At 45.8% G+C, this 22959-nt stretch overlaps 1 protein-coding gene across 1 annotated transcript in view; it reads left to right on the plus strand.

Annotated features, from left to right (window-relative positions):
• SMARCC1 (SWI/SNF related BAF chromatin remodeling complex subunit C1) overlaps positions 1-22959 on the plus strand; it is a 198748-nt gene that overhangs the window by 53644 nt on the left and 122145 nt on the right. The window contains 3 exon segments of the mRNA XM_075061930.1: positions 15727-15851; positions 21191-21250; positions 22141-22178. Coding sequence (XP_074918031.1) covers positions 15727-15851; positions 21191-21250; positions 22141-22178 — 223 coding nt within the window.

Consider the following 22959-nt stretch of genomic DNA (forward strand, 5'->3'; position numbering starts at 1 on the left):
GACAGTTTTAGGAACTTTTTCCTAATGTCGAACCTAAATCTGCCTTGCTGCAATTTAAGCCCTTGCTTTTTTTCTATCCTTCAGAGTTAAGAGAAAGAACATTTTTCTCCCTTCTTTCCTGATGACACCCTTTTAGATACTGAAACTGCTATTCTTGTTCCCCTCTAAGTCTTCTCTTATCTCAACTAAATAAACGCAGTTCTTTCAGGCTTCCTTCATTACGGTATGTTCTCAGACCTTTAATATCTCTTGTTGCTTTCTTGGCCTCTCCATTTTCCAATCTTGCTGACATCGGTGCCCAGAACTCGGACACAAATTACTCCAGCTGAGGGCTAACCAGACATGATGAGCGGAAGAATGACTTCTCGTGTCTTCGTTTACAGCACACCTGTTAATGGCAATCCAAGCAATCACGTGTTTTGCTTTCTTTTGCAACAGTATCACATGTTGGACTCATATTGCGTTTGTGGTCCACTCATGACCCATGATCTCTCTCTGCCCATACTCCTTTCCTAAGACGGCTTTCCCAGTCTGCTATGTGTGGAAACTGGATTGTCCTTTCCGTAAGTGGACACTTTGCTCTGTCTATTATTGAACTTTTCATCTGGTTTACCTGCAGACCGTTTCTCAATTTGTCCAGATCATTGTTGGAAATTTATGACCCCTGTCTCCAGAAGCAGTTGCAATCCCTCCAGTTTTGGTGTCGTCCGCAAACTTAATAAGCGTACGTTTCTATGCCAAATTCTAAGTGGTTGAAGATATTGAACAGGGCGATTCCCCTAAACAGGACGCCTGCGGAACCCACATGTTTATACCTCTCCAGCACGGATTGGAGCATTAATAACTACCTCTCTTGAGTATGGTTCAAACCAGCGTTATGCCCCCACTTATAGTAGCCGGCCATTCTAGTATTGTTTATATTTGCCTAGATTATCAAAGAATATATGTAAGGACGTTTGGCCATGCCGCGCAACAGCGTTGGAAGGGCATGGAACTGGACAGAGGCAGCAGCGGTAGAAATCACCGCTGGGGCTATGCCGTCCGGAATGCGGTAGTTTAGCGTGTGCTCGTGGTGTCATGGTCCTGTGGAACAGGGGGCATCTAAGAGAGTTTTGTCTGCATGTTGAAGTGCGACTGTAGAAGCTGTGGAAGAAGATAAGAGGACCTGGCATAAGATGCAGGGTGTGGAAATCTGCTGAAGTTAGAGGGGTTTGAAAGTCATGAATGACTACGCATGATGAGCACAGCGGAATAACTAGACGGGCGAATGAGGCAGGACACCCTCGAAACCCGAGGCGTCTTGTGCCGGCCACCATCAGAGACAGACCCTGGGCTAGGCAGACTCAGCTGCTCATCAGCCTGGCTCTGTCCTATGTTCCTGGAAACGCAGTGGGTTACAGGACTGACGCGATTGTGCAAACAGCCTGAGTTGGGAAGTGGAAGCAGACCTTCATTGCCAGGGATACAGTAATCAGGCACAGGAGCATCATTGACAGTTCACCAGCAACGAGTCCAGTGCCCAAACAAGACGAGAGGCAGATACCGACCACAGTAGAACAGCCCTTTGTGAGAGACAGCCAGACTAGCATTAAGACACCTTCACTGCCCCTTGCGCCAGCCAATGGTGGTTTAGTGCGATCAAGTCATGCAAGGGCACCTGCAGCGCTGGAGTTGCATAGCTAGCATGGCCATGCCCACTCCTCATCTACCTTTGTCTTGGTGAGAGACTCCCGGCTGTCATGCATCAAAGCGGGAGGCTGCCTTCCCAGTGGTTTCTCCGACATGGTGCAAATCTATCTGCTAGCAGGGGGCTCTGTTCCGGCACGTATTTCCCCCCGTCCAGAGAGATTAAGTTCTCATAAGAACATAAGAACGGCTACGGTTCAGCCTAAGGTCCACCTTAGGCCCAGTATCTGTTCTACCCACCGTGGCCAATGAGGTGCTTCAAAGGACGTAACCTAATAGCAGATGATTTTCAAGGTGATCTCCTCTCCTGCATCCATCTCCATCTCTGACCAAACAGAGCTAGCGACACCATTCTCTTACCTTATCCTAGGCAATAGCGATTTATGATTTAAACCACCAGAATTTATCGAGTTCTCTTTAAATGCTGTTTATGTCTAGCCTTCACAACCTCCCAGCAAGGAAGTTCCACAATTACTGTGCGCTTGAAGAGAAAGTTCCTTTTTATTGTTTAACCTGCTGGCCTAGTTAATCTGATTGTGACCCCTAGTTTCTTGTATCTATGAATAAGTAAATAAACTTTTCCTTATCCACTTTCTCAGCATCACTCATGATTTTATATTACCTCTTATATCCCCCTTATTCCCTTCTTTTGAAGATGAAGAACCTAGCCGTCTTTTAATCTTTCCTCATTATGGGACCCCTCTCCAACCCTGGATCATTTTGTTGCCCTTTTTTCTGAACTTTTTCTAGTGCGTAGAATATGCTTTTTGAGTTGGAGGCAGACAATCGTTATACAGTATTTCAAGATGTGAGCATACCAGATGTGATGTATACAAGGGCAATAATATGCTTTTCAGTCTATGATTCTCTTATCCTCCTTTTATAATTGATTCTGCTAATGTCCCGTTTGCTTTTGGTTGCTGCCTCTGCAACACTGCGTGAACAATCTTCACAGAATATTCCATGGATGGCCGCCAAGATCTTTTTCCTGATCATTGTTATGCTAAATTAGCGCCCATCATATTCTAATTGTATAAGCTGGGCGTTATTGTTTTCCATATGTGCATTACTTTAACAATTATCCAACATTTAAACTTCATTTGCCATTTTGTTGCCCATCACTTAGTTTTGTAGATCTTTTTTGAATTTCTTCACAATCTCCTTTTGGTTCTTAACTATCTTGAGTAGTTATATATCTGCAACTTTGCACCTCACCTGGTTTACCCCTTTCTCCAGATCATCTTATTAATAAATTGAAATACGGATGGTCCTAGGACTGACACTTCGGAACACCACTAGTTACCCTCTCCAATTCTAAAATTCATCATTAATTTCTCCCTTGTTCCCTGTCTTCTTAAACCACGACTCTCAGTCATGAAAGGACCTTCCCTTTATCCCATGACAGCTTAATTTAACGTAAAGCCTTTGTGGGACCTTGTCAAAGGCTTCTGGAAATCTAGTACACTATGTCCACTGTGATCCCCCTGTCACATGTTTGTTGACCCCTTTCAAAGAACTTAAAATCAGTAAACACGATTTCCCTTTGCAGAACATGTTGACTATTGCTCAACAGTTATGTTTTCTATGTGTTGACAATTTATTCTTCACTATTGTTTCGACTAATTTGCCCGACGTGATGTAGTCACTGTACCGAGTTAGGCTTCCGGTCGTAATTGCCGGATCACCTCTAGAGCCTTTTTAATTATTGGCGTTACATGTAGCTAAATTCCCATCATTGGGCTACCGAATGACGATTAAAGGACAAGGTTACAACCTTAGATAGTTAGTTCTGCAACTTCACATTTGATCTCTTTCAGAATCTTGGAAATGCCATCTGGTCCCGGTGACTGTAATGTTGAGTTTTATCAATTAATTCCAAACCCGTCTTTGACACTTCAATCTGTGACAGTTCTCAATTTGTCACCTACAAAGCGCTCAGGTTGGGAATCTCCCTAAATCCTCAGCGTGACGACTGAAGCAAAGAAATCATTTACGTTTCTCTGCAATGACTTTATCGCTTTAAGCGCTTCCTTTTGTATTTCATCGTCAAGGCCCCACTGGCTGTTAGCTAAACAGCTCGCTTCTGATGTATCTTAAAAACATTGTTTGTTATTACCTTTGAGTTTTGGCTAGCCGCTCTTCAAACCTCTTTTGGCTTTTCTTCATTACACTCTTGCCAACTTAATTGGCAGTGGTTCTGTGCTCCTCTATTGCCTCATAGGATATTGACTTCTCACTTTTTAAGGAAGTCTCTATACTCTCACTGCTTCTTTACATGATGTTGAAAGCCCGGTTGGTCTTGTTTAGTTCTTTTTACTGCGTTTTTAATTGGGTTACATGAATTGGCCTTTATTATAGTGTCTTTAAAAAGGGCCCCATCGCCACCTGCAGGGACTTTCACTTTAGTGCACTTGACCTTTTTAACTTATTGTTCAACTAACTCATTTTGTTTAGTTCCCCCTTTTGAAAATTAAATGCTAACAGTGTTGAGGGCTGTTAGTGTTCTTTCCACCACAGGGATGTAATTGTTTTATATTATTGTCACGATTGTGCAATGGTTGTCTGCTATAATTACCTTTTCCTGGACAGCTCCTGGCTCACTCAGGATTTAATCCTAGAGTTGCCTCCCCCTGTGTGGTTCCCGTCACCAGCTGCTCTGAAGCCAGTCATTTTAAAAGTATCGAGCAAATTTTATCTCTGCATTTCGTCCTGAAGTGAAATGTCCAGCAATATGGGATAACTGAAATCCCCACTTATTACTGGGTTCTTAATTTTGATGCCTCGCCAAATTCCCTAGCTTCACTCATCTCTATACTGTCCTGTCAGGCGGTCGATAATAGATCCTAATGTTATATATTCTTATAGAGCATGAATTTCTTATCCATACGAATCTATGAACATGTGGATTCGGTCTTTATAATTTTTACTTTTCATTTGAAATCTACCATTTCTTCACACTATAGTGCCAACTCCTGCCCCCTGCACGACCTGTTCTGTCCTTACGATTATATATAGTACCGGAATCTAGTGCCCCATTGATTGCTCTCAGTGCCACCAGTTTCTGTGATGCCTCATTTATCAATATCCTCCTTTATCACCAGGCACTCTTAGTTCACCCAGCTGTTTATTTAGACTTCTAGCATTTGGTTACAACGCACTTTAAAACTTTGTCCTGTTATTTGGCTGCCCCCTTTCGGATGTGCCAGATTCTTTTTTATGTACTGTTTATCATCCTCGTCCGTCCTCTGCTCCTGACTATAACTGAAATTCTCTATCATCAGACTTCTCTCCCCTAAGGAGATAGTCGCGTGTCCGATCCACATGTCCTCTGAGCGTGGCTTTCCCCCATCTCCTAGTTTAAAAACTGTTCGTTACGCCTTTTAAAGGTTGGTTAGTTCAGCAGTCTGCTTCTCCACTTGGTTTATGGAGCCCATCTCTCCGTATAGCTCCCTCCATCCCAAAGTTCCCCAGTTCTAATGAACGTAAACCCCCTCCTCTCTACACCATCGTCTCATCCACACATTGAGAATCTTAAGCTCTGCCTGCCCTACCTGGCCTGCGCGTGAACTGGAAGCATTTCTGAGACATGCCACCATAGAGGTCCGGATTTCAGTTCTCCCTAGCAGCTTAAATTGCTTCAGGACATCTCTCCTACCCTTCCCTATTCATTAGTACCTACATTACCATGACCCAGCTCCTCCAGCACTACATATTACGTACCTGTCTAGATACCTCGAGATATCTGGACCTTCGCACCAGCAGGCAAGTCACCATACAGTTCTCCCGGTCATCACCAACTCACTATCACATTCTAATGATCAAATTCTCCCATTACTAAGACCTGCCTTTCCTAGAAACTGGAGTTCCTCTTTTCGGAGGTAACCTTGTGCAGGAGCAGACGCCGGGATCACCATCGGGAAGGAGTCCCAACTTAGGAGTTCTCTCTCTGCTCCCAATTGACTGCTCTGCCCCTGGCCTTTCTTCCTCCCAACAGTGCAGGGCTGATTCTGAGCAGAGCTGGACACTTCTAGAGTAATCCCAGAAAGCCTCATCAACATAAGCCTCTGCCTCCTGTAGTACGTCTACATCTGCCGATATTTCTAATTAGCTCTAAACATCATTACAAAACAGATCTAATAAAATCGGTATAGCGCTTCCACAGTGGGATCCCTGAAATCGATTGTGTGTTTCTAGTTCCATGGTCCAAAGCTACCATCGATTTCAGGTCGGTGCACTGTGGTAGCTGTTCCTCAGCTATCCCATGTTCACATTCGCGCGTTGAGAGCCACAGTGGCCTGTATGAGCAGAAATACATTTCCCGGGTGGGTGTCTGGTACTAGGGGGCTCTCCACCCCCCTCTCCCTTGCTGAATGCAGCAGACATACTCTTTGGCACGCTTTTTCGCGGAGTGCATTGAGCCCCTCAGTCTTGATTCCCATGGGACCTTACCTATCAGCTCTCTGAGCTTACCATAATCCGTCTTCCTGAAATCCATTGTCTCTATTTTGCTGTACTCCCTTCTACCCTTCCTAAGAATTGCAAACTCTATGATTTCATGATCACTTTCACCCAAGCTTCTTTCTACTTTCAAATTCTCAACGAGTTCCTCCCTATTTCACTTTTGGCACTGCACCTTTTTAATTTCTCTATAACTCATTTTTGTGTAGTCCCCCTTTCTGAAATTAAATGCTACAGTGTTGGAGTGCTGTCGTGTTTTCCCCACCACAGGGATGTTAAATTTAATTTAGGGCTGTCAAGTGATTAAAAAAATTGTGATTAATCACATGATCAATCACACTGTTAAACAGTAATAGAATACCGTTTATTTAAATATTTTTGGATGTTTTCTACATTTTCAAATATATTTCACTTACACAACAGAATACAAAGTGTACAGTTCTCATTTTATATTTTTATTACAAATATTTGCACTGTAAAAACAAAAGGAATAATATTTTTCAATTCACCTAATACAAGTACTGTAGTGAAATCTTTATCATGAAAGTTGAACTTACAAACATAGATTTATATACCAAAAAAAACTGCATTCAAAAATAAAACATTGTACAACTTTAGAGCCTACAAGTCCACTCATCCTACTTCTTGTTCAGTCACTCAGACAAATAAGTCTGTTTACATGTACAGGAGACTGTGAACAAGAAGCAGGCAGCACTATGTCACCTGACAGTGAGAACAGGAGTTCGCATGGCACTGTTGCAGCTGGCGTTGCAAGATATTTATTTGCCAGATGTGCTAAAGATTCATATGTCCCTTCATGCTTTATCCACCATTCCAGAGGGGACATGTCCATGCTGATGACAATTTCTGCTCAATAACGGTCCAAAGCAGTGCAGACTGACACATGTTCATTTTCATAATGTAAGTCAGATGCCACCAGCAGAAGGTTGGTTTTCTTTTTTGGTTGTTTGGGTTCTGTAGTCTCCACACCGGAGTGTTACTCTTTTAAGACTTCTGAAAGCATGCTCCACACCTCATCCCTCTCAGTTTGGAAGGCACTTCAGATTGTTAAACCTTGGATCAAGTGCTGTAGCCATCTTTAGAAATCTCACATTGGTACCTTCTTTGCGTTTTGTGAAATATGCAGGGAAAGTGTTCTTAAAATGAACCACGTGATGCGTCATCATCTGAGACTGCTATAACACAAAATATACCTCAACCTCAATATAACGCGACCTGATATAACACAAATTCGGATATAATGCGGTAAAGCAGTGCTCTGGGGAGGGGCTGCACACTCCGGTGGATCTAAGCAAGTTCGATATAACGCGGTTTCACCTATAATGCGGTCAAATTTTTTGGCTCCCAAGGACAGCGTTATATCGAGGTCGAGGTGTATGTGGCAGAATGTGGGTAAAACAGAGCAGGGGACATACAATTCTCCCCCAAGGAGTTTAGTCACAAATTTAATTAACGCATTATTTTTTTAACAAGCATCATCATTATGGAAGCATGCCCTCTGGAATGGGGGCCAAAGCATGAATGGGCATACAAATGTTTAGCATATCTGGCAGATAAATACCTTGCAATGCTGCTTCAAAAGTGCCCTGCAGATGCCTGTTCTCACTTTCTGGTGACATAGTGAATAATTAGAGGGCAGCATTATCTCCTGTAAATATAAACAAACTCAATTGTCTTAACGATTGACTGAACGAGAAGTAGGACTGAGTGAACTTTCATTAATGATCTGGAGGATGGCATGGACTGCACTCTCAGCAAGTTTGCAGATGACACTAAACTTGGAGGAGTGGTAGATATGCTGGAGGGAAGGTATAGGATACAGAGGGACCTAGACAAATTAGAGGACTGGGCCTAAAGAAACCTGATGAGGTTCAACAAGGACAAGTGCAGAGTCCTGCACTTAGGACGGAAGAATCCCATTCACTATTAAAGACTAGGGACCAAATGGCTAGGAAGCAGTTCTGCAGAAAAGGACCTAGGGATTACAGTGGACGAGAAGCTGGATATGAGTCAACAGTGTGCCCTTGTTGCCAAGAAGGCTAACAGCATTTTGGGCTGTATAAGTAGGGGCATTGATCAAGGGATGTGATCATTCCCCTCTATTCGACATTGGTGAGGCCTCATCTGGAGTACTGTGTCCAGTTTTGGGACCCACACTACAGGAAAGATGTGGAAAAATTGGAAGAGTCCAGCAGAGAGCAACAAAAATGATTCTATGAACTTGTAGGCTCTGAAGTTTTACCTTGTTTTGTTTTTGAGTTCAGTTATGTAACAAACAAATCTACATTTGTAAATTGCACTTTCGTGGCAGAGATTGCACTACAGTATTTGTATGAGGTGAATTGAAAAATACTATTTCTTTTATTCATCATTTTTACAATGCAAATATTTGTAATAAAAAATAATGTACACTGATTTCAGTTACAGCACAGAATTCAGTATATATTCAAAAGGAGAAAAACATCCAAAATATTTAATACATTTCAGCTGGTATTCTATTGTTTAACAGTGCAATAAAAACTGTGATTAATTGTGATTTTCTTTTAATCGCAATTAAATTATTTTGAGTTAGTTGCGTGAGTTAACTGTGATTAATCGACAGCCCTAATTTAATTATATTATGGTTCTTCTTCAAGTGCTTGTTCGTGTCCATTCCACATTAGATGTACATGTGCATGAGTGTCGGAAACTTTTCCCTTAGCAGTACCCATCGGACTGGCAGGGCCCTTGCCTGAGCAGCGCCATTGCACCGTGCATATATACCCCTGCTGGCCCGACCCCCACCAGTTCCTTCTTACCACCCGTGGTGGTGTTGGAACAACCTCTTGCTCTCCTATGAGAACAGTCCCTTAGCTTTAGAGTACTTAGCTGCTGTCAGTTTGTTCGCATTCTGTTGTGTGGACACTTAATAGATTAGGTGCTTGGAGGCTTCCAGCACCTGCCCCAGGACATGCCGCAGGCCCACAGGTTTCAGGCTTGTGCCACAAGCCGCAGGCCTATGCTGGTTAGTGACCCCACGACTCCTGTCTGCGTTGCCTGGGGGAAGCACACCAAACAGAGGTGTAAGATTTGCAAGGCGTTTAAGCCTAGAACAAAGAAAAAGAGACTTTCGCTTGAAGCAGTGGTTGATGGAGGCAGTGCTGCAGCCATCAGGCCAGCTCCAGCCTTCTCGGTGCGGAGTGCTCCGGAGTTGTCCAGAGACCCGGTGCTGGAAAAGCACCACAAGTTGTCAGCCCCAGATAAAAGTAGGCCCCGGCACCGCTCATTCTCCCCAGTGCTGCCCAAGACAAAGCCAAAAGAAGAGGGCAGATGTTTCCACAAAGGAGAGCGGTGCCATCTAAGGGCCTGGGCACCGGAAAGAGCGGGGTGGACATTGTACCAGCGCTGCCACTGGTGCCACAAGTCCCTCTGATTCCAGTCCTAAGTGAACTCAGTGAGGACGACAGGCTTGAGGGAGTAATGGATCAGCCCTCGATGCCTGACACCTTTGAAGCGGCAAAGGACCTCATCGGGTTGTTGGCGGTGAGCCCCCTCCTGATCAGGGAGAAGCCTCCGGCACCCGGGCCCACGGTGCCATCGAGGGGAAAGCCAGCAAAGGTGCGCTGTTCAAGGTCACTGTCCCAGCATCGGTCCTGGTCAAGCATTGAGTCTGCGGACTCTGTTATCCCTGATGCAGAGGGAAGCCTCGGTACCAGAGAAGAGTCAGCCCACGGGGTTAGTGCAAGATACCCAACGCTTTCCAGCACCCTCCGGAGACCGGTGCCAGAAAAAGGCAAACCGGCCATTGTCAGAAGTCACCAGTCCCGGTCCAGGTCTCGGGAGCTCTGACACCGGTCCCAGTCCCGCAAGCAGTGGTACCATTCCTGATCGATGAGAAGCCGCTTGTTGATCTCCTGCCAGCACAGGTCAACAGCACCACCGCAGCCTTCGTGCTTGGCGTCACCAGAGTCCAGCACCGACTCAGGCCAATACAGTTACCCACACCGGGCACTGGACGGCAGAGATCACCAGGCTGGGTGGCAACCCCAGTGGGGACCACCGGAACACTGGCCCTTCTGGACCCCCTGGGCCTACCACGAGCAGCAAGAAGCTCCCTCCAGGACCAGCTACTCTATGCACCAGTCCCGGTGCCCGCACCGACGCTCCTCCGTGCAGGAAGCCATGGCATCCAGACCACCTACACCATCGCTGAGGGAGAGACCAGAAAAACCGGCACCGAATCTGATGTCACCCCAGGATCAGCTGTCTGGGCCTGAGCTGGATGCCCCTGCTTCGGGGGAGGGAGACCAAGGGGACCAGCAGGAGGAAGCGGAGCAGCTACTGATTTCCTTATCATCCCCAGGTGAAGCGGTGGCAGGCACAGTGGTATCAGGACTTCTGCCAATAGACCACAGAGCCCACAAAGAGCTGCTGCGTAAGGTTGCTCATAACTTGAGGTTACAAGCCAAGGAGACGGTTGAACAGGAGGACCCCATGGTGGACATCCTGAGCCCAGAGGTTCCATCCAGAGTAGCGCTTCTGCTTATTAAGACCATACAATCGAACTATAATACTATATGGCAGACCCCAGCCTCCAGTGCTCCAACAGCCAAAGATGTGGAACGCAAGTTCTTCATCTCGTCAAAGGGGGTACAACTTCTTGTTTTGCCACCCAAGCCCATGTTCCTTGGTAGTCTCAGTGATAAATGAGAGAGCACCATGGGCATCAGGCCCCGGCACCTAAAGCCAAGGAAGCCACGTGCCTGGACCTGTTTGGCAGGAGGGTGTATTCCTCAGGGAGCCTCCAGTTGAGGATTGTTAACCAACAGGCCATCTTCAACAGGCATAACTTCAACTCCTGGGTGGCAGAGGGGAACTTTAAGGACTGCAGGATTCCCAACAGGAGTTTACAGCGCCGGTGGACGAAAGCAGGGCCGTAGCGAAGACCTCTCTCCAGGGGTCCTTGGATTCAGCAGATGCGGCAGCCAGGACAGTCGCATCTGGCATGGTCATGTGACGCTCGACGTGGCTGCAGGAGTCAGGTCTGCCACCTGAGGTCCAGAACTCGCTCCAGGAACTCCCCTTCAGAGGGTCCAGGCCCAGACGGATGCAAAGCTGCATAGCCTCAAAGACTCGAGGGCCACACTCAAGTTGCTGGGTATGCACAGCCCGGCGACCCAAACAAAGCCCTTCAAGCTGCAGCCGCCTCTTCAGTGTCACTACCAACCTTGTCGTAGGCAGGAGCCCTGCCACAGGCGAAATGGAGATAACAGGAGGCAGCATAATAGTAACAACAATAGCTCCAATAGGCCAGGACAGTGCCAAGGCAGCATAAGTCTTCGCCCAGCCCTAAACCAGGCTTTTGAAAGTGTGCTCGAGGACAGCGTACGGACCAGTGGCTGGATCCATCCCCTTGCTTCCTGGCCCGCCTGTCCCACTTCTCCTGTGCATGGTCCAGCATTACGTCGGTTGGGTGTTATGCACGGTGCAAAGCAGTTACAGGCTGCAGTTCTCCTCCCTGCCTACCCCCCACTCCCATTCCCCGTCCCTCTTCAGGGATTATTTTCACGCACACCTCCTGGAAAAGGAGGTTTGAATGCTCCTAGAAATGGGGGCAGTAGAGTTGGTACCAAAGGGCCTAAGAGGAAATAAGCTCTACTTCCTCATTCTCAAGGCCAAAGGAGGCCTTCGACCCATTCTGGACCTGCGAGGGCTCAACAAGTTCTTGGTCAAGGCCCGGTTCTGCATGGTCTCTGTGGGCACCATCATCCCTTCCCTGGATCTGAGGGACTGGTATGCTGCCCTCGACATGCAGGACGCATACTTTCATATTGCTTTCTACTCGGCACATCACCGGTTCCTGCGCTTCACTGTGAGCCAAGAACGTTACCAGTTCACGTTTCTCCCATTTGGCCTAGCTGCTGCCTTGACGACTGGCTCTTGGTGGGCTGGTCTGAAGAGGAGGTTCGGTCCCACGTGGAAGTGGCCCTGAGACTATTGCGCACGCTGGGGCTCCTGGTTAACGTACCCACGTCCACCCTCATTCCAACACAGAGAGTGGAATTCATAGGGGCGGTCCTAGATCCATTACAGGCAAAGGTGAGCCTCCCAGTATCATGATTCCTGGGCATCCAGGAAGTAGTGAACTCCCTGTGTCAGTTTCCCACTAAAACAGCCAGATGCTGCCTGAGGATGCTGGGCCACATGGCAGCATGCACACATGTGGTCAGGCCTGCCAGACTGAAACTCAAGACACTGCAGGCGTGGCTCACTTGTGTATACCGCCCAGGCAGGGACCCCCTAGACTTGGTAGTGACAGCCCCAGGAGACGTGTTAGACTCCCTAAGGTGGTGGCTGTCCCAGACCATGGTTTGCAAAGGAATCGCCTTTGTTGCACAACAACCGGACCTGATGCTTGTGACGGATGCGTCAAACCTCAGATGGGGTGCTCACCTAGGAAACCTCAGGGCTTGTGGTTGGGAGCAGAGCGGTCACTCCATATCAGTGTGAAGGAGCTCAGGGTGGCTTGTTTAGCCTGCCAGACCTTTCACGCCACCACTTTGAGTGGTCAGTGTGACCGTTCTGACAGCAACATGACTGCCATGTTTCACATGAACAAGCAGGGCAGAGCTTGCTTCTCGCCACTCTGCCACGAGGCTCTCCTCCCTTGGAACTTTTGCATAACCCTCACCATTCACCTCAAGGTGTCACATCTCCCGGCGGTGTGGAACGAACTGGCGGACCACCTCAGCAGGTCATACCACATTCACAAGTGGACTGTCAGAGCGGACGTCATGTATTTGCTCTTCTGCAAGTGGGGGTTTCCCCGTGTAGACCTGTTTGCCGCCAGGGGCAACGCCCAGTGCCCGCAATTCTGCTCGTTCCAGGCCTGGGCTCAATAGCAGACGTGTTCGCAGTCCCGTGGGGAGGGGAATTAAAATACACCTTCCCCTTGCTTCCTCTGGTGCACAAGGTCCTGCTCAAGGTGCACAGGGATGGGGCCGTGGTTATCCTCATCGCCCCGGCCTGGCCCCGCCAGCACTTGTCACCACGCTCCTGGAGCTGTCGGTGGAAGCCCCAGTAACCCTGCCCCTGCACCGGGACCTCATCACGCAGGACAGAGGGCGGCTCCTCCACCCCGACCTGCAATCACTGCATCTGATGGCATGGAAGCTCTGTGACTGAATGCTCTGGAGAGCCAGTGCTCCCTTCCTGTGCAGAGGGTTCTACTTGGTAGTAGGAAGCCCTCTACCAGGGCAACTTACCTGGCCAAGTGGGAGAGGTTCTCGTGCTGGTGTGGGCCCCAACAGGTTCAGCCATCCCAGGCTCCGGTGCCAACCATTCTAGAGTACCTAATGCACCTCAAGCAACAGGGACTGGCCCCATCCTCAATCAAGGTGCATCTGGCGGCCATCTCTGCCTTCCACTTGAGGTTTTCAGGTAGCCCCTTGCCCCCTGCTCCTTCCTCCATCTTTCCTGGAAGGTGGCATTTCTGGTGGCTATTACCTCAGCCAAAAGGGTGTCTGAGCCGAGGGCACTCACCTCGGAGCCGCCATATACAGTATTTCATAAAGACAGGGTGCAGCTCCACCCACACCCGAAGTTCCTCCCAAAGGTGGTCTCACAGTTGCATCTAGGGAAGGACATTTGTCTGCCAGTGTTCTTTCCCAAACCCCATGCGGACCCGAGTCACCGCAGCCTGCACACCCTGGATGTCCATCAAGCGCTGGCATTCTTCTTGGAGTGCACCAAACCCTTTTGTAAATCCATGCAGCTCTTTGTGGCCATGGCAGAAAGGATGAGAGCCCTCCTGGTGTCAGTGCAGCGAATCTCCTCCTGGATTACAGACTGCATTCGGACGTGTTATGACCTCGCAGGTGTTTCGGTCCCAGTGATCGCGACCCAGTCAACCAGGGCGCAAGCAGCTTCAGCTGCTTTCCTGGCGCAGGTCCCAGTCCAGGAGGTCTGCAGAGCAGCAGCCACCTGGTTGTCGGTGCATACTTTTACGACCTACAACACAGTCAACCAGCAGGCTGGAGAGGACGCAGTGGTTGGCAGGGCAGTCCTCCGATCTATTGTTCTGTGACTCCTACCCTCCTCCGAAGGTAAGCTTGTGATTCACCTAATGTGGAATGGACGTAAACAAGCACTCAAAGAAGAAAGAATGGTTACCTACCTTTTCGTAATTGTTGTTCTTCGAGATGTAGTGTTCACATCCATTCCACCACCTGCCCTCCTACCCCTCTGTCGGAGTCGCTGGCAAGAAGGAGCTGGAGGGGGTCAGGCCAGCAGGAGTATATATGCATGGCACAGTGGTACTGCTCAGGCAGGGGCACTGCTGGCCTGACAGGTACTGCTATGGGAAAAGTTTCTGATGCTCGTGCATGCGGCACACGTACACCTAATGTGGAATGGACATGAACAACACATCTCGAAGAACAACAGTTATGAAAAGGTAGGTAACTGTTCTTTACGGTCCAGCTATATTCGCCTCTTGGACCAGATCCAGTGCTCCACTTAAGACTAAATCAAGAATTGCCTCTCTTCTTGTGGATTCCAGGACTAGCTGCTCCAAGAAGCAGTTATTTAAAGTGTCGAGAAACTTTATCTCTTCAGTTGTCTAAAAGTCTTCAGCTGTGTGATTTGAGTTTTTTGTTTTGTTTCTTTTCTGTTAATTGCATTAGATGGTCAGGTCTCATTTAACCTAAAACTCTGAATAGTGAACTACTGAAATGGCAGAACCAAGAGATCTAAAGTTTGGCAACTGAGAGGGGAAGAGATTGGTAGTTGACTCTTTAAACTTTTTTTGTTTGTTTGTTTGTTTTTTTGGCTGCTCCTATTTAACTTTGAGGACTAATGAAAATTTTGGGCAAAAACATTTTTGTTATACATTTAAGCCCCCTGAGCTGAGGTATAAGAGCTCACACTGCTCTTAAAACCGCAAGATGTCCTGTGACATAACTGGAGAAATGAGACTTGAATTCTAAGTCCAGTTTTTAAAAAAATATTTGTAGATCATTTTTAAGCATTTTCATATTTAATGCCTTTGGTTTGGGACAGCAGATTGTTAATTACGTGACTATGTAGTGACATCTTCTGCGAACTGCAGCGCCTGTTACAGAATTTAAAAAGATGTGTATAAATGGGTCACTAACCTCTCTAATCTTACTAACACATGAGGGCCACAAACAGTGCCATTTTTAGCACCTCAAATTATCTGAAATGCAACTGTTATATCAATATGGCAAAGCAAGCCTGCATAAGAAAAGGAATTAAGAAGACTATTCATTTGAAACTGTGGGAGGAATTTAAATGGACAGAGTCCAATTTGCTGAGCTGGAATTTGGTCAGGACGCAGGATTTACATCATAACCCCCTACTAGGATGTTACTTCAATATTGGCTTGAGAAGGCTGTCTCCTAAATCACTGAGACCACTTCCTCAGCACCTAGGTGTTTCCATAGAAGTATCATCCTGACCCAGCCCTCATAACTTGGCAGGTTTAGTGGGATCATCACAAATATATGGTACAGCTACAGCTTAAAGTTATCACTTGCAGAGAATTTGTCTTATCTGTTTTAGACAAGCAGGACTGTATGGAAAAAGACGAGGTCAGAAAGAAGAGGATGAGCAAGAAGATCTTACCAAGGACATGGAGGACCCAACACCTGTACCAAACATAGAAGAAGTGGTACTTCCCAAAAATGGTAAAGTATTCACACACAAGATGTTAGCTGCACTGGGTTTTGTGAATGGTAGACCACTAAATGAACAGCAGACACTATATTTTCACTGTATATTTTAGCCAAATCTTTGACATATTGTCTCTATAAGTAGCCTTCCTTTTGGACTCTTTGGCCATGTGGCTTTATTTAGACAAGCCTTTGGAAAGTGGCAGTCTTCTGAAACTGAGGTTACCCCTTTTATTGCAATTTTTTTCTTGAAATAAGTTTGTGAAAATTCAGTTAAGATAAGTGAATAACAGGCTAAATATTAAAGATTGATCTTGCCATGTGTATTTGAGTTAGGTTGTTTGCATCTAAAAATCTACATCAAGAGGAAAGAGATTATAACTGATGTGTCCAAGGTAACACATCAAAGTAGAAGACCCAGGAATAAAACCAAGCAGTGCTGATTCCCAACCTCCTGCTCCAAACCTTTGAAAACAATGTTTCTCATTACAATATGCATTGGGTGAAAAGTAAAGCAGAAATACACTGCATCCTCCTAACCCTATCCTTAACAGCAAAACATTCTGGGTGTTCATCATTGTTTGAGTTTAACATAGTTTGGAGCCAAGGTACAACAGACTTTATCAATAATTAATATTCATAATTGTTTTATGGGCAGTAGAAGTATAGTATTCATGTCACTAAACAAAGCACATTCTCCAGAATATGTAAGAATAAAAGGCTGTGGCAGTACTTCAGCCCTGAGAAGAAGGCAAATCAGCTTTTATTAGACACAGACAGGAGATCTGTTGTCCTCTGACACTGCACAGGATCTGCTGACCTCTTTTGGACTGCATGCATGTGACCAACAAAGCAAACGGACACTCTGACATGATAGATGTACCAAATCCAGGCACATGAATCTCACTTCTACGTTAATGGCTGTAAACTCCTTTTCGCTATCCATCATAGAGGATCTCCGGGGACAGCTATATTTGGGAAATGTGTGAAAGAGAAAGCTCATGCTTTTGTTGCTTAATCTTCATATTTTGCATCTTGAATGTTCAGCATCCCAGGATGGGATACCAAAAAGTGTGAATAAAGCTACTTAAGTCAGCCACAAATATAAGATTTTTCATCATCATTCTGGGCCTTCCCTTTAATTTTCTGCCATCCTTCCTCTTACCTTGACCATCACAAGTTGTCATTGTGATACCCTACCTGATGGACTTCAGATTTGATTACTTTTTTTCTCTCTGCATTGGTCAGTCATATATGTGGTTGATTCAAAAACAGGATATAAACATTAATGTAGTACAGTGTTTTTCAAACTGGGGACGCCACTTGTGTAGGGAAAGCCCCTGGTGGGCCAAGCCGGTTTGTTTACTTGTGCTGTCCGCAGGTCCTGCCGATCGTGGCTCCCACGGGCCGCGGTTCGCCACTCCAGGCCAATGGGAGCCACTAGCAGCAGCACGGGCCGAGGGACGTACTGGCCATTGCTTTCACCAGCTCCCATTGGCCTGGAGCAGCAAACCACGGCCTCACTAACAGAAGTGAGGTCCTTTATAAACCAGGTGCCCTGATTAGCCTGCCTGTCCTAATTAATTTTAGTAACTTCTTAATTGGCTCCAGATGTCCTAATTAGCCTGCCTGCCATAATTGGTTCCAGCAACTTCCTGATTGTTCTACTCAGGGGAAAGGGACTTGCTTAATCTGGGGCTAATATATGTACCTTCTATCGTTCTCCTGTAGCCCTCTGGCCTGATCCTGTCACAATATTCATAAAGTATTTGGTAAAGGGGGTTAACAATGGGATGGCAAAAGTCGCAGACAGTACAAAATTACTCAAGATAGTTAAGTCTAAAACTGACAGCAAAGAGTTACAAATGGGTTCCACCAAACAGGTTGACTAAACAACTTTGAATTTCATCTGCTATTTTGCTAAGTGCAAAGTAATGCACATAGGAAAAAATCCCAACTATACGTACAGAATGATAAGGTCTAAGTTAGCCGTTACCAGGGGTGGCTCCAGGCACCAGCACACTAAGTGCGGGCTTGGGGCAGAAAGCCATGGGGGGCGCTCTGCCTGTCGCTGCGAGGGCGGCAGGCAGGTTGCCTTCAGCGGCATGCCTGCAGAGGGTCTGCTGATCCCGCGGCTTCAGTGGACCTCCCGCAGGCGTGCCGCCGAATCCGCAGGACCAGGGACCTCCTGCAGGCAAGCCGCTGAAGGCAGCCTGCCTTCCATGCTTGGGGTGACAAAATACCTAGAGTCGCCCCTGCTGTTACCACACAAGGAAGGTCTTGGAGGCATTGTGGATAGTTTCCTGAAAATGTCTGGTCAGCGTGCAGCAGCAATCAAAAAAAGTTCAGTGTCGGGAACCATTAAAATAGATGAGAAACAAAATATAATGCCAATATATAAATCCATGGTATGCCTGCACCTTGAATACTGCATGCAGTTCTGATTGCCCCAAAAAAGATGTTTTAGAATTGGTGAGGGTACAGAGAAGGTTAACACAGATGATCAAGGGTATGGAACAACTTCCATATGAGAAGAGGCTAAAAAGATTAGGGCTGGTCAAAGTAGAAAAGAGATGACTAAAGGTCTATAAATTATGAATGTTATGGAAAAGTGAATAGCGAAGTTTTATTGACCTTGTTTAGAGTGATTGCACACATCCTTGCTATTTCAGCTGGTGCACTGGTGTCAGATTTTTCTCCCCTTGGCGGTACCCATTGGAGTGGCACATATGCCCTCTGCCTCATCCTGCTGCATGATGATACAAAGGTCAGAGCTTCCCCCAAACCTCCACTGTGCCTTCTTATTGCCTTTTACAGTTGTTGAAGCATTTTTCCTTGCTATTGCAAGTTTTCCCTTGTTCTTAGTGTTATGGCCAGTTTAACTCCACCAAGTAGAGTATTGGTTCATTCAACCAGATCTCTCTCAGCCTCTGCAATCTTTCTAGTCCATATGCTTGTCGTATACGTTTGTGGAGCTGCAACTTGGTTTTTAGAGCTCACTTTTACCTCTCATTATGCCATCTTGCAACAGTTTAGAGATGATGCTAGCTATGGATGTGTAGTCCTTCAGTCATCATTCAGGGAGACTCTGATCCCACCTCTCAGTTGAGCTATTTATGTGGTACCTGAGGCATAATGGACTTGTGCAAATCACTCGAAGAAGGGAAAAAATGGTTACTCACTTGTTCTGTAACTCTTGTTCTTCAAGATGTCTCACATTCTATGACCCCACTTCTTCCTTCCTTACTGGAGATTTCCCGTTAAGAAAGAACTGAGGGGATTCAGGGCTGGCTCTGCCCTTTATATCCTCACACAGCAACATAAGGCAGCAGAGGGTGACTGCACCAGTGCACTGGGCGTGTGCACACCTGAAGTAGAATGGACTTGTGGAATACATCTCAAAGAACAACCATTACAAATCCAGTTTTAAATATGAGAGAGTACTTTTTCACACTGTGGATAACTAAGTTCTGGAACTCATTGCCATGAAATATTGTGATGGCCGAAGCATAACTGCGTTCAAAAAAGAACTGGATAAATTAATGGAGGATAGGTCCATCAATGGCTATTATCCAAGATGGTCAGGGATTGTACCCCTTGCTTGGGGCAACCCTAAACCTCTCACAGTCAGAAGCCACGAGTGGAAGATGGGTAGATCTACTCTGTAATTGCCCACTTCTGTACACACCACTGAAGCTCTGGTATGGACCACTGTTGGAGACAAATACTGGGCAAGATGGACTATAGTCTGATCCAGTATGGCAGCTCTTGTGTTCTTAGAGGGGTGATTTGCCCATGGTCACACAGCAGGTTAGTGACAAAGCCAGAAATAAAACCCAACTATGAGTCTTACCATTTTCTTGTTTACTAGACCACACTATCTCCTATGAACATCATAAAATCCCTCTTGAACAATTGGCTAAGTACAGCAATGAGAAGAGGGGTAGGTCCCTAATTTCAGGAGTTAGGCTCCCAAGTGTCATTTGGCTTTGGAAATCTACCTCTGGGTTGTTGGTTTGTTTGGGATTTTTCTTCTTCCTGAAACAATTATGGTCACTGCCAGAGGTGGGATACTGGACTGCATAGACCTTTGTTCTTTTATGTGTTGGTAGTTCGTATGGCCGTCAGTAATTAGCATATTTTAATTTTTTGAATCTGAAGTACAATAGGTCAGTTAACTGTGATATGAGATTTGGAACATGGTAGTTTGAGGTAGTTTTCGTGGCTTAAATCTAAGGATACTACACAGTGTGCACCAACAATAAACTTCAGCCACAGCTGCTCCTGAGGGAATTCGGTGCCAAAAAATTAAAAATTCTGCGCATAACATTTTTAAATTCTGCATATTTTTGTCCAAATAGCACAATATAATCATGCCAGTTTCAGTTATTTTGGTAATTTATTTAAAAATATCTTTCAGCAAGTATGTCTGTAGCAATACAGACCAAAAAAACCTAAGGTAATTTTATTTTGACAAATAGATTCCTTGCTAGACATATTAATACAGAACTTTAAGTAATTCATTTAAACTACAATACAGAAACGTATTTCCCGCATCCATCAGAAGCAGTGCAAAGGCTTGGGACAGTCAGGGGTAACGGAGGAGTTGAGGGAGAGGGAAGGAGCCTGGGAGTGAACCTGCAGGGTTGTTGGATGTGAGTAGGAGAAGTGTGGAACAGTTGTTTGGGTGTTGGTTTTTTGTTTTTGTTTTTTATGGGGGGGCTTGTTAGGGAGTTGGGGAGCCTCCTTCATGCAGACCCTGGCTGACCCCGTGCCTTTCCCATTCAATGAGGCACATCTGCCCCTGTCTCTGTGTGGCCCTGCACCTCCACTTCCATTCAGCCCTTGGCTCAGTGCTCTCATCCCACTAACTCCTGAGCCTGCTCCCCAGTCTGTCCCCCTCCACTAGCCCTTCTGCACTCCAGTGTGTGACTCCTGCAACAGCCCCGTGTACCCCACACTGCCTGTCCAAACCTGGCTCTGCATGCAGGGTGCTGTGATGAATGCAGCCAGCTGCTGGCTGTTCTCGTACCACAGTGGCATCTGGTGAGTGATGGAACTGCAGCACTCCTCTGGCAGAGTGAATTTTCTGTGGGGGCGGGATTCTGCGCCAGACATGAATTCTGTGTGTTTGCAGTGGTGCAGAATTCCCCCAGGAGTGCACAATGTGGAGAGCCCAGCATATCTGTGGTAATGTATGGGGTTGGCCGTTTCTCCCCAATAAAACAAAGGTATGCTAGTGTGGTAGGTGAGACAGGTGTGCTTGCTAGGGAACATTGCGTACTAGTAAGGATTGAATCTTGATGGGGAGGGGGGCACAAATGTCACATTTTCAATCTTGTTTACTTTCACAGTGAACCCAAAGAAAGACAGTGAAAATACGCCAGTGAAAGGAGGAACAGTAGCAGACCTAGGTAAAAAAAAAAAAAAAAAATTATATATTTTTAATTCTTTTTAGTTATTGTCTCACATAATGGACTCCTGTTTGTGCAATAAATGTTCGTAATTTTTTTATATTTAAAAAAGAAAAATGTGGTAAAACCAGATATTTGAAATTTTTTTAGATGTTCTTCCATTTGTGAAATCTCCATTTGTTACTTAACTTCTAACACATAAATCTGCATTAAATGATAGAATGCATCAGCTTTTTCCCTTGAAGCTGCTCCCTTGTGGACATTCATTACACTAATTCTGAGCTTGGTATATAGAGGCAGATACTTGCCTTTTCCAGATCCCTTCTTTCCATGTACTGAGAACCAGAGTGATTCACTTTGGGACATACCTGAGCACTGCTGGGCTCTAGGCATTAAAGACCTAAATGAGTCTTTTACATTTTGGTGTGCAGGGCTGCATCTAAGGACATAGGCCGGGGTAGTCAATTTTTTATTTTTGGTCAAGGTCCAAATTTCTTCGTCAAACTATAGCCAAAAGTCCAGACTGCCGAGAAACATTTTTCACTTCCCAATAACTGTGATGATTAAAAAATAAAAAGATTTTGCAGTCCATTCAAAAGCATCTGCCGGACTGGACTTGGCCCGCAGTCCGCCTTTTGATCTCGAGAGAGCTTAATTATCCTTGCTGTGTATTTATGCTCTTATCCTCTTTCTCTGTGGCAGTTCAGTGTGTATATGAAGAAGAGATTGTGCTTTACTGATGCACTGTCCATGTTCCTTTTTCTTGTCTCTCCTCTGCCCACCCCAAACAAACAAAATCCTGTCCAATAAAATGACTGTGATGTACAAAGGTTTGCAGGTAATCCAGCTGCATTTTATTAGTTTAATTCTCTTTGCTCTTTACCTTGCAGATGAGCAGGATGAAGAGACAGTTGCTACAGGAGGAAAGGTAACAACTGTTCAGCTAGAAAAGTTTAGTGAGGAAGAACCTTCATCTGACCTTCAAGAACTCAAACTGTACCTTGCTCCTAAATGGTCTTTAAGACTGAATACATCCTTTGTAGGAGAGAGTCTTCTGCTGATATGACTCTTTTATATAGTAAAAGAAAATTTACTTAGGGCTTGGCTACACTGGCACTTTACAGCACTGCAACTTTAGCGCTCAGGGGTATGAAAAAACACCCCCCTGAGCGCTGCAAGATGCAGCGCTGTAAAGTGTCAGTGTAATCAGGGCGGCAGCGCTGGGAGCGCGGCTCCCAGTGCTGCACGCTACACCCATAAGGGATGTGGTTTACAAGCAGCGCTGGGAGAGCTCTCTCCCAGCGCTGCGGCTCTGACTACACTCACCCAGCAGCGCTTTGAAATTTCTAATGTAGCCATACCTTCAGTATTTTGAGATTACTACACACTTTTAAACATAAGTTGAATGGAATCTGAAGAGACTTTAATAAACTTCAGCATGCGTTGCTTGGCTTTTAAAAACCTTCAGGATTGAATCCTCTGTTTTAAGGGAAAATTTATTAATTGAATTGTTGAAAATTTAGTGTCTTATGTATAAACAATTTGCCAAGTAAACCTTACTGCTCTGGGGGAGCACTGACCTCTAGAGGCCACTCATGCAGATGAGACAGAGCCAGATTTCAAAAATTTGGTGCATCTATTTGCATGTATGGAATTTGTGTGCTGAACATGTACACCTGTGCACACAAATGAGATTTGTTTGCATGTGC

This window comes from Chelonoidis abingdonii, chromosome 2 (genome assembly GCF_003597395.2).
Source record: "Chelonoidis abingdonii isolate Lonesome George chromosome 2, CheloAbing_2.0, whole genome shotgun sequence".
In the NCBI taxonomy this organism is placed as follows: domain Eukaryota; kingdom Metazoa; phylum Chordata; order Testudines; family Testudinidae; genus Chelonoidis; species Chelonoidis abingdonii.